The sequence below is a fragment of the Symphodus melops genome (assembly GCF_947650265.1).
Source record: "Symphodus melops genome assembly, chromosome: 21".
NCBI classification, from domain to species: Eukaryota; Metazoa; Chordata; class Actinopteri; order Labriformes; family Labridae; genus Symphodus; species Symphodus melops.
Genome location: NC_136711.1, coordinates 19778237 through 19790597, shown reverse-complemented (window position 1 = coordinate 19790597; position 12361 = coordinate 19778237). Strand labels below are relative to the sequence as shown.

Here is a 12361-nt window from a genome sequence, read left to right as displayed (position 1 = left end):
AAAAAAAAAAAAGATAAAAGTTTCCCCTGGACCAACTCTCTCTCTCTCTCTCCCTCTCTCGCTCGCCCACACAGACTGGAGGTCCACATAGTTGGATGCTAATTAAATCCCAACCACAACAACCTCCTCGCCTCCTCAGGACTGTTTCAAATCAGACAGACAGAAAACCTGAGCAGGACTCCATCTCGGCCCGGCTCCTGATTTGCCTTCAGGCGGGGGGGGCGAAGGGCACGGCGAGCACGCGCACCGTGACGTGATGTTGGCCCTCAGGAGGAGGCTGCTGCTCGGCCTGCTGACCGCCTGCGCCCTGCTGTGTCTCTACATCCTGTGTGTGAACCTGGAGAGGCCTTGGCCCGTGCAGCCGCTGGAACGCCTCAAACTCCTGACTCAGGGAGAGAGCAGGTACGCCACAGTCCTTTCACTGTAACAATAAACATGGAGGATAAAATGTGTTGAGATTAAAGGGAATTTTTGAGGAATGTTTTTTTTTTGGAGGCAGGCTTAAAGTTGTGACAGGAGATCTCATGAACGTCCTCGAGTTGTTTCACACGAGTCGGAACAAGTTGAACCTGAAACATGAAAAATGAATCAAAACGAAACCCAAAAGAGCTCAACGGACGTGTGTGACCTGCTCCACACCTCTGCTGCCTGGAGGAGGAGGAGGAGGAGGATGAGGAGGAGGAGGAGGAGGAGGAGGATGGGCTGAAGCCGTCGTTTGCTTGTCATGTAGGGGAACCGAGAGCCATTTTTCACCCTTTAAATAATTTAGAAAATAAACTTTTTAAAGGGATGCCGTGATGGTTTAAAATCAAACGGCGACCCGCACAGAGGTGATGTGTGAACAAGCTGCAGGAAGACGTCACCGTCATCCTGTCGAAAAAACTCATGGGAGACATTTTCAGTTTTGGTGCGTGGTACAACAAGGACATGAGGGCAGCGCCTTAAACAAGTACTGTCTTTGATTAACGTTGATAGTCATCTTACTGGATGCAGTTTGAGAAAAACAGATATTTGCCAACACGTCAAGGAAATGTCTTCTAGTCTGTCTGTGGTTTCAGACTGGTTGGTTGGGTTACACCAGGGATAAAGGACGGGGCCTGAAGGTCTCCATCAGGGGTGTCCAAACTTTTTTTTCTTCCACTCGAGGGTCATAAATGGCCCCCCCGGGCCGCAGTTTGGACACCCCTGATCTCGACTCTTCCATCACGTGTTTGATGTGAGCAGCTCTCCTTCCTCTCCTCCTGCTATGATCGTGGTTTCAACAAAGAAAGCCACACAGCGCTCCCACTGCACTAAAAAAGGCCCCCGAGAGCCGTTTTCCAGGAGGTGCCGTCCTGCACGCGCGTGTGAAACACGAGCTCTGTTACAGCCGGCAGCGCTCCAGCTGTAGAAGCCAGATAAGACGCCGTGAGTCAGGGGAATAAATGGCAAACATGGCCGCTCCTCAGAGGTCTGTTTCAGACGCTGAGGGGGGAAAAGTTGGACGTGTGGCGTTTGCAGGCCTCTCATTTTGGAAAGCTGTTCTCTAATCCGAACCTCCTGGATGAAAATAACCTCGTCGCTCCTCGACTGTGGCTCCTGTTTGATGTGGGACAACTCATTTCTGCTAACTGCCTGTGGAGACTTTGGCTTCTCCAAAATAAAGAGTAAAACGCTTAATTGCAGTTTCTCGAGTTTCCACTTCAGGCTGAAAATAAAGGAGAAAAAAATCCCCGTTCGGTCCCAAAGACATGAAGACATGTTGAATTGATGGGAAAGTTGGATATCTGGAGTTTCTTTTTTTTTCTATCCATTTCTCCTCCAACTAAACCAAACATGGAGACGCAGCCTTCAGCTTCTACGCTCTGTATATCTGGAACAAACTCCCAGAGAGCTGCAGGTCAGCTGAACCTCTCAGCTCTTTTAAATCAGGTTAAAGATTCACCTGTTTACAGCCTTTATCTCGACTGTGTTTATAAAGATGTTAATCTTTCACTCTGCACTGAAACTTTCAACCATTTTTAAAGTGGAGTGCAGCTCTTTGAGTCGCCCTGTGGTTGAAATGTGTGACATAAATAAAACCTTTAATCCGACTGAGGCTCACACGCGATTACAACCTGTTTTATGAGATTCATTTTTGGTTCACTTGTCCATTATGTAAACTTTACCGGGCGCCATAAAGTCAAACAGGCCGTATTGTCTTCTCATCCTTTGTTGGTTCAGCTGCTTTATCAGGTCCGAAGCACCGACGAGTGCGAAAGAGCCGATTATTTACCGAACGATTGTTTTCTACTTGTCGTTCTTGTCTCTGCGAGCTTTACGAGCGTTCCTCGCGCCTCCATCTGCTGCGTGTTCACGGTGAGACTGCTGCTGCTCTTACACGCACCACTCTCTCTCCAGCCAATCACAGCACGCTGAAGTTTGACAGAAGGTACGTTTCGTTTGAAGCAGGTGGCCTCGTGGTTAGCGCGCGTGCAACATGTCCAGAGGTTTTCAGTTCTCCAGGCCGGCGGGCCGCGGGTTCAAATCCAACCTGTGGCTCCTTTCCTGCATGTCTGCCCCCCCCCCCCCCCCCCCCCCCCCCCCACCCCCCTAAAACAGAATAAAATAGAATAAAACAATAAAACAGAATAAACAGAATAAAACAATAAAACAGAATAAAACAATAAAACAGAATAAACAGAATAAAACAATAAAACAGAATAAAACAATAAAACAGATGGAGTGGGTGAATATAACAGAGGATCATTGGATTCTTCAGAAGTGACTTAAATGATAAAACTGTCTTTGCCAGTCTAATCTACTCAACACAAGGACTTAAAAGATGAGAAATATAAAACTGTTCTGAGCTTTACAAGTAAGAAGTAACATTTTAAAGTCACTTTGAGGAGCAGACAGATGTGTTGATGGAGATCAGGGAGTTAACAGTAATCTCGCCTCGCTGAAATAAAAGCATGAATGACTGTTTCAGGTTTTTGTTCGACAGGCTTCATTTGGTGACACGGCGCCCACCTGTCAATCAGGTCGTCATGTGCTGGGAATGTGTGTCATGAGTGTAAATCGATGGTTTGGTTTCATTCAAGCAGAACGAAGCTTCAGAGTGTCGACACAGTGTTAAAGAAAGCTCTCAGGTTTTTATAGTCACGCTTCACGGAAACACCGTGTGGACTCAAGATCGACAAAGTCAAACATTACAACACGTCTGGGTGTGTTCGATATCGTCCACGCAGTCCAGGCTTATTTTGGAATGGGTGCGTATGTGACTTCCTGGGAAGCCAGGCACACGCACACTCAAACATACGACGCACGCTCCCTGCGCACACCGTCTTCCCTCCCACCCTCACACACTCTGCTGCTGTATGTTTGTGTTAAGGGCAATGTTTTTTCCCTGCATTCAATATGTGCCTCCCTCTACAGGCATAGCATGGAAGTAGTGTTTTTTATGCCCCCCCCTCCCCCTGCATCCTACCTGTAACACGCCCTCCCCCTGCATCCTACCTGTAACACGCCCTCCCCCCTGCATCCTACCTGTAACACGCCCTCCCCCTGCATCCTTCCTGTAACACGCCCTCCCCCTGCATCCTTCCTGTAACACGCCCTCCCCCTGCATCCTTCCTGTAACACGCCCTCCCCCTGCATCCTTCCTGTAACACGCCCTCCCCCTCCCCCTGCATCCTACCTGTAACACGCCCTCCCCCTGCATCCTACCTGTAACACGCCCTCCCCCTGCATCCTACCTGTAACACGCCCTCCCCCTCCCCCTGCATCCTACCTGTAACACGCCCTCCCCCTGCATCCTACCTGTAACACGCCCTCCCCCTGCATCCTACCTGTAACACGCCCTCCCCCTCCCCCTGCATCCTTCCTGTAACACGCCCTCCCCCTCCCCCTGCATCCTACCTGTAACACGCCCTCCCCCTCCCCCTGCATCCTACCTGTAACACGCCCTCCCCCTGCATCCTACCTGTAACACGCCCTCCCCCTCCCCCTGCATCCTACCTGTAACACGCCCTCCCCCTCCCCCTGCATCCTACCTGTAACACGCCCTCCCCCTGCATCCTACCTGTAACACGCCCTCCCCCTGCATCCTACCTGTAACACGCCCTCCCCCTCCCCCTGCATCCTACCTGTAACACGCCCTCCCCCTGCATCCTACCTGTAACACGCCCTCCCCCTGCATCCTACCTGTAACACGCCCTCCCCCTGCATCCTACCTGTAACACCCCCCCCCCCGAAGTATCGCTGCAGACCGGTCCTCTTTGACCAAAGCACTTTCCTTGTACTTGTACCTGTATCAATGACAAATAAATCTGATTCTGATTCTGCAGCCAGCCCTCTAGTGGACACTCCAGGAACTGCAGGGTTTGTTGTACTTCGGTGTCAAAGCGTCTCTTCAGAAACCACTGGCTGATGTTACTGCTTCGATCAGCTCTCAGTGTTTAAACTGACTGATGTGTTTAATGCAGAAATCTCTGCTGTGATATTCTACGTAGAACTTGCAGACAAAGACGTCGTCACGAGCTGCGATGAAGAATCTGAAGCCTCCCCCTCTTCTTTATTCTAGCAGTAAAACGTTTGACGGGAAACAAAGTGGGTCATAAATCAACTTATTCTCCAACAACAAGTTCCTTTATAATTAGTGTGGAAATTTGATTTAAGGCTTGCTGGAGTCAGTTACCCAATGCGGTGTTTAACCACGGAGGTTTTAAACTCGAGCGACCCTGAATGGATCAGGGACTGAGAGAAGACCGGGTCTGATTCCTGGAAACGATCTCATAGAAAAACATGATGGGTTAAATGTTGCAGTCTTGGTACCGTCATAGAACCGAGGCCGCTCATCGCGACCCGCTGGGTTCAGACTCGTGAGACTAACCGCCATCTTGGTTGTGTCTTCCACAGAAACTCCCAGGACTCCGAGGAGCCTCTTTACAATCAGATCCAGCTCGAAAGCGACGGCTCGCCTGACCCGGCCCCGCCCTCCACCTTGACCCCACAGCTCGCAGGTCAGCGTGACCAGACTCACACACTCCCAAACGGCCAACACAAACCTGCAGACGACAACCACGTCCCGGAGCAGGAAGCCCGGCCAACAGAGCCGTCCTTCATCGGAGACGTCTACATGACAGAAGACGTCCCAGCACAAACAGTGAGTTCAGTTTTTAGAACAAAAAAAACAAGAACAAAAGAACAAGACAAGATCATCCTTTATTCCAAATTATCTGGCTCCAAAGCAGGAGAGCAGAAGAAAACCACACAGTGCAAAAATGAAAATAGATAAAAATACAAGTATATCAAAAATATGGAGCGTGAGATCGACAGACGGATCGGTGCGGCGTCTGCAGTCATGCGGTCGCTGTATCATTCCGTCGTGGTGAAGAAGGAGCTAAGCCGAGCTAAGCTAAGCTCTCGATTTACCGGTCGATCTTCGTTCCTACCCTCACCTATGGTCATGAGCTCTGGGTCAGGACCGAAAGAACGAGATCTCGGATACAAGCGGCCGAAATGGGCTTCCTCCGTAGGGTGGCTGGGCGCACCCTTAGAGATAGGGTGAGGAGCTCGGTCACCAGGGAGGAGCTCCGAGTAGAGCTGTTACTCCTCCACATCGAGAGGAGTCAGCTGAGGTGGTTCTGGTCCGGATGCCCCCTGGACGCCTCCCTAGGGAGGTGTTCCGGGCATGTCCCTCCGGGAGGAGGCCTCGGGGTCGACCCAGGACACGCTGGAGAGACTATGTCTCTCGGCTGGCTTGGGAACGCCTCGGGGTCCCACCGGAAGAGCTGGAGGAGGTGTTTGGGGCGAGGAAAGTCTGGGTGTCTCTGCTTAGACTGCTGCCCCCTGTGACCCGGCCCCGGATAAGCGTCAGAAAATGGATGGATGGAGAGAGAGAGAGATGGATGGACAAGTATATACAAAACATGCATCAAAAAAGGAACAGTTGAAATGCCAGTAACTTAAAGAGGGAGGGGGGGGGGGTCACTGAAGGAGCGGTTACAGGACCATGCAGGGGGCGGAGACGTTCTCCATCAGGCATGACAGTGGACGAGTTTGTTTATTTTTATCTAGAATTTTCCATGGCTTGTTTGTATAGTGACTGAAGTGGACTCAGTGTGCTGCTGTTGGCCTGCGACCTGCGACCAGCTTGTCAAACAAGAACAAGAATTCCGAGGAATTAAAAAAAAATCACAGTGTAAGAACATCTCGGCTTCCTCTGCAAACACCTGAACGCGTCTGATGCGAAGAAGACGAGCAACACGTTTCATCCACGCGACTTAAAGGAGAGTTTGAGTCCATCAACCCGCCAAGATATTTACAGTTACTCACAACTCGTCATTTCTCACCCGCTACAGTTATGTGAGGGTCCCTCGTGGGTTTGTTAGTTTTTGCAGAAGAACACACAAAGTGTTGGAGAGACATTTAGGATCTGTCGCCTGCGCACACTGTGGATTCAACCAGGGGGGCTTTTGTTCTCACATCCACGCTCCTGGACGCCACACACACACACACACACACACACACATATATACACATACATACACAGAGTATAATGGAAGAGGGGGAGATTAAGAAGTAACCCACGTGTGCTGCTGTAGTGGAGTATTTGGGCTCAGCAGGGATGGTGCGTATGGGATTGAGTCAACATCAACTGCAGTGTGTTTGTTCATCCACACACAGAGCAACAGTGTGACTCGTGTTTCTAATAGCCTTAAACAACAATGGAGCACAGAGCGAGCCTTGACACACACATCATGCTTCCTGCTAGAAAGAATTCTTTGTTGGTTTTGGGTCTTTTTTTAAAGGGATTTGTTGACGCGAGGACAAAAACATAACGCCACTAATCTTATTCAAATAAAGATTCAGAGGTTAATGTGAGTCACTTTGTTCGTCCTGTTTGCACGCTGAACGTTTCATGTTTCCTTTGATTTCACATCTGTGGACTTTTTTTAATTTATCCAGGTAATTAACCCTTTGAGATCCAGATCTCTTTCATGAGGGTGACCTGGCCCAGAGGGCAGCAGCACACGTCATGATACAGAATACATGATTAAAAGATGAGGGCAGCAGATCAGTTTACAGGTTTGTGATGACGCACAGACACCGTCCGATTGCATCTTTTGTCCTTGAAGATCGAGGCGAAGGCTGGAATGACTTTCACTCGTGGGTTTCATCAGACTGGAGCGATGCTGTCACGGGGCGGCGGCCACAGTTCCACTGGGTGGGAACGCGTTCCCCTGTTTCTGCTGCATGCATGGAAAGAGTCTCCCACAGCCTGGCTCTGTGTGTCCGCCTCCCTCCCCGATTCCCCCGAGTGTGTCATCACCGCAGCAGCTCTTTCACGGAGAGTTCAACAAATCTGCCTGAAAGCTGTTGAAACAGCTCGTGAGCGTTTCGATCAGAAGACTTAGTGAGACTGAGTGTGCTGAATCTTTTTCATGTGAGTCTTCTACAGTTCACTGCGCACGCTGCAGATTTGAAAGTAAATACTGTTAAGCTGCAGTTTTGGCTCTGAGCTGTTATGTAAGGAGAGCGTGCACACACACACACACATACACACACACACACACACACACACACACACAGGATCGATAATTGATTCCACAGAGCAGTCGGGGCAGGTCACGCCATTAGGGGAGGTTAAGGTTGCTAATAGGCTCGCAGCCCGTCTGTGTGTTTGCGTGCATGTGGAACCGTCACACGCCTCCTCGCCTGCACACACCAGCTTTCACCTTTCATGCATCAAGCGAAGAGTGATGTCATCGTGTGAAACTGAACACCTCTCACTTTAACTACTCAGCAGCAGCAGGAGATGACCGTCTGCAGGGCGTGTGACCTGCCATGTTCACGGGGTCGCCAGGTGAGGCCCATAGCTTGAGCTGCAACATCTGCACCTGGACTAAATGAGACTTCCTGTGTGTGCTTTGCAGCACTGCCCGGACGCTCTCAGAGGTCGGATCGCTGACACGGAGTTTGGGGAGCGGTTTCTGAAAAGCATCCCGGTGGTGCAGTGGGCCGGACACGCCACTCCTGAGCAGTACCAACGCCTGAGCAGGTACCCAGGGGCCCACGGCTGGAGAGGCATCGACTACCACAGTGAGAACATTTTATTTTTTATATACTTTATTAAATTTATTAAATTCGTCCTTGAAATTCGTTTTTTTTTTTCACTCTGTCTAATGACACACACATAGGCCGAGATACACACTCATGCACAAACAGGGTTCTAGTGACATGCATTAATGGAGAGGTCTCAGAGTGAGGGGGCTGCCCACAGCGAGCGCTCCAGAGCAGTTTTTTGGGGTTCGGTGCCTTGCTCAGGGGCACCTCCGGACTTGGTCTGTGCCGGGACTTGAACCGGCGACCCTCCGGTTCCCAACCCAAGTCCCTACAGACTGAGCTACTGCCGCCCTCAAGCATGTCTGACTTTCTCTCAAACGATCGACATGTATACATGTGTTGCCTTCAGGTACTCATAACCAGAGGGGGAGTTAAGATGTGTCACGCAGATAAAAGGAGCAAGTATCAGGTCTGTGTTTGAAAGGTCTAACCCACGTTCGATCTGTTCTTCTGTGTCCACAGCGCTGCGGGAAACTCTTTCTGTCCTCAACTCTTCTGCTAACTTGCAGATGTTTGACGACTGGAAGGATCGCAGAGAGACGTCGGAGTGTATCCGCTGTGCTGTGGTGGGGAACGGTGGGATCCTGAACAACTCCAAGAAAGGAGAGGAGATCGACAGTCACCACTACGTGTTCAGGTACAGGACTCTACAAAAACCTGCTGTTTCTAGTGTTAAGCTGGATTTATTATATTAAAGCTGTTACTCCCTCCGAGGTCTTAATCAAGGCTCAAGTCGTTTGTTTTTGCTCACAGACATATATTTCACATATCAGAAATAATCAAACCTCATTGGCCTCAGAAACTCCAAGGGAATAAAGTTTCTTTCAATCCGAGACTCCATTAACGCCTTCCACATCAAACACTTGTCGTCCCATGCTGCTTTCTTTATGCGCCACCTATTAATTTGTCCCCCCAACAACGCATTCAACCGGAACTAAAAATATATGTTCCCCACTCAATATACATGGGTTTGTAACCAAAATAAAAGGTACATGAACTTGCATAAATTAACCCAAAAACAAACCTTTTTAATCACAATATGAACTTGTATTTATGCATTGCATTTATTTATCTTCACCAACTATGAAAATTATAAATTAAATACATGTTGTTTCCATCAGCAGCTACAAAAGCCCCAAGCAGGTTTTAAACCCTCAACCCCCCCCCCCCCCCCCCTTTAAATCTACAAACATGCACAGACTCATCGTCACTCCTAACAAATAAAATACCTGACATGTCTTTTTATTCCCTGAACGTAGAGGAGGGCTTCTAAGGATCTCACATTTCAACAAAGACATCAAACAAGTCACGAAAGATAAATGCGCAGCCTAAAGACACACACACACACACACACACACACACACACACACACACACACACACACACACACACACACACACAGGGGCCCCCTGACAGAAGCAGCTCTTACAGTCATATAACACATCAACTGTCTCTGGTTCACCGGGCTACATGTGTCGTCTCCAGGACCAACGGGGCGATCACCACGGGCTTCGAGCAGGACGTGGGGACTCGGACCACCCACTACACCTTCTCCACCAACACGCTGAAGAACTCCTACGGGAACTACCGGCGCTACGGCTACACGGGACCGCCGCTGTCTCAGGTGACGCTCATGAAAGGGTTAACGACTGGACGTCAGCCCGCTCAGATTACAAGTGGACTTTATTGTTGAAGGAATAATAACTAACACTTATTGACCTTTAATGCAGTCTACTATGGAGGGCTGGCAGACCGCCGCCACGCCTAACTGGCCAATAAGAGTCGAGTATTTCTCTCCACAGGAAACACGCTACATGTTCCTGCCGGATCATGATCGGGATTACCTCATGGTGCAGGCGGCAGCCACACACACTCTGGTGCCGAGCGGGAAGGAACAGGGACAAGAGTAAGTGATGAAGCTTCTGTGCATCTGCACGCTTACCCAGAATGCTTTGCCAAGAGCGAGGACCAGGCTCTCTCTGACTGGGTTCAGATCATGCTTCTCCTCACAGAGTGCAGTTTGACCTTCAGACATAGTTTACAACTTAAACACAAGGATGAAGAAAAAGAACGGACACGAGGATCGTCTGTGTTCGCTTCTGCAGAAGGGGAAAAGCAGCCTCAGAGATCTCGACCTCTTTATTGAGACTAAATGGGCGTTACATGGGTGTGATCACATGTGGTTAGAACAGTCTGTTACTGAGTGATTAAAAGCACATAACATGCGTTGTATAACAAACTGCTTTATCATGCGGTTTGACTCGTTTTGTAACAAAGCTAAAAGCAAATTTACGAAACTGATGGAAGTTTCCATCACTGTTTTCATAGAATCTTATAAAGAGCACAACGGGAAATCTCCCTTCAAATAATATGTCAGCAAAAAGCATTAAACAATTTTAACTCTTTTCCCAAGAGCCTGTTTAGCCTAGAGCTCCGCGTATTAGCATAGCAATGTTGCTAACAATCTAATTAGCATATGCTTATTAGCATCAGCTAATGCTAACTTTATGCCTAATTTCTCATATCGCGTCAGATTTAATGCACATTTATCGTAGTGATAACAGTACAATATTTTATTTATCTATTTATTTATTTTTACAGGGACAGAGCATATTAATAAACATTTCTGTAAATATGCCAGAGTTAGCCAAAAGGCTAATTTTCATCTGTTGTCCCTGGCCAGATTTTATAAAGGACTCCCTAAAAAAAAGCCACAAATGGAACAACATGGAAGTAATAAAGTGGACAGACAAGCAGGCACAGGTGAAAACACATGTCTGTATATGATTCTTGATTTTCTAACAAGTTTCTATTTTTCGGTCTCTTCAGTTCGACCCCAGTGGAGCTGAGCGGCTGGAGTCAGAGATAACGCTTTGTGAAATGAGATAATAAGACACCATGATGTTTCATATCGACAGTCACGAACACGCACACGTTCTCTCCGTGCTCGCTCACAGGACACGTCGAAGGCTTCTCGTGCAGAGAAACTTTGAGCTGAAGTTTTGTTGTTTTTCGGTTCTCCGCAGTCCGACAAAGTACTTTGGAAAGGACGTGTCCTCGGAGAAGCTGAAGATCTATCACCCCGACTTCATCCGCTACGTCAGAAACAGGTGAGCGAAGGAACGAAACGCGTCGACTTGAAGCTGACTGTGAGAAAGTTCAAAACAGGAAGTTTGCACACCATTTATTTATCTCCTCTTCCTGTCAGATTCCTCCCTTCTAATCCTCGGGTTCAAAACTACGAGAACCTTTACCGTCCATCGACTGGAGCGGTGATGCTGCTGGCCGCGCTGCACACCTGTGACCAGGTAGACTCCGCCTCCTTTCTGTCAGCTGGCTGCTTTCCTTTACGATCCGGACAAGGCCGCGCTCGCCTGATGGCGTGCTAATGTTTTGACTCCGGGCAGCTGGCCTTGTGAACGCTGGCTCTCAGATAGTGTGTCGCCTCGAGTCAGGGCCGAGAGCCAGGAACTGTTTCTTTCTTTCAAATATATTCAGGCAGATAAATGAACGTTTAAACCAGGAGAGGCTGGATGAAGTGTGAAATCTGTTATGACTCATGGCGTGTGTGTGTGTGTGTGTGTGTCTCCTGTGTGATGAAGGTGAGCGCGTACGGCTTTATGACCCCGGACTATGCCAAGTACTCGGACCACTACTACGACAAGGTCTACCACCGGGTGGTGTTCTACGCCAACCACAACATGAAGCAGGAGATGGTCGTGTGGAAGCAGCTGCACGACGCCGGCCTCATGCGGCTCTACATGCACGAGTGAGCGAGCGAGAGAGAGAGAGAGAGAGAGAGAGAGAGCGCGTGGGTCGACCAGAGATGACGTCATCATGTCTTTCCCGTCTGTAGGGTTGGAACATTTTTCTTGAACGTTTACATGGGAAGTTAAGCTCGGGAATTTGGGAAAGTTTCCACGGGAAGTTTGGGGTAATTTAATCAAACTGTTTTATAAATCATCACGACTGTTTCTCTTCCTTCTTCGTGACAGCTGCTGTGCTGAATAACCCTCCTTCCAATCATCTGTCAGATATTCAGGACCGTCTTTTTACTTAGTCCTTTGCAGCCAGGTCGTGTGACCTGCAGGTCGCCGTAGCTGCCCGTTCACCGTGATGCCTTCAGGGCCGCTCATGCAGCCAGTTAAAGACAGCTTCACGCCGTCGCAGTAAAGGGACGAGACTTCCACTGCCACTCTCTTAAAATAGCCCGTCTCCTCGCCATAAATAGACGGACGGAGCGCTGCTGGCAGTGGCCAAAGTCTAATGTGTC

At 49.0% G+C, this 12361-nt stretch overlaps 1 protein-coding gene and 1 long non-coding RNA gene across 2 annotated transcripts in view; one reads left to right on the top strand and one right to left on the bottom strand.

The window, feature by feature from the left end:
• LOC306817093 overlaps positions 1-12361 on the bottom strand; it is a 160747-nt gene that overhangs the window by 50582 nt on the left and 97804 nt on the right. The window lies entirely within an intron of this gene.
• st6galnac (ST6 (alpha-N-acetyl-neuraminyl-2,3-beta-galactosyl-1,3)-N-acetylgalactosaminide alpha-2,6-sialyltransferase) overlaps positions 246-12361 on the top strand; it is a 12597-nt gene continuing 481 nt past the window's right edge. Inside the window, exons 1-9 of the mRNA XM_079333692.1 lie at positions 246-402; positions 4879-5125; positions 7899-8064; positions 8551-8725; positions 9574-9712; positions 9891-9994; positions 11115-11198; positions 11297-11396; positions 11691-12361. The exon at positions 11691-12361 is cut by the window's right edge and continues 481 nt beyond it. Coding sequence (XP_079189818.1) covers positions 257-402; positions 4879-5125; positions 7899-8064; positions 8551-8725; positions 9574-9712; positions 9891-9994; positions 11115-11198; positions 11297-11396; positions 11691-11861 — 1332 coding nt within the window. The 5' untranslated portion in view covers positions 246-256 and the 3' untranslated portion in view covers positions 11862-12361. The remainder of the gene's footprint in view (positions 403-4878; positions 5126-7898; positions 8065-8550; positions 8726-9573; positions 9713-9890; positions 9995-11114; positions 11199-11296; positions 11397-11690) is intronic.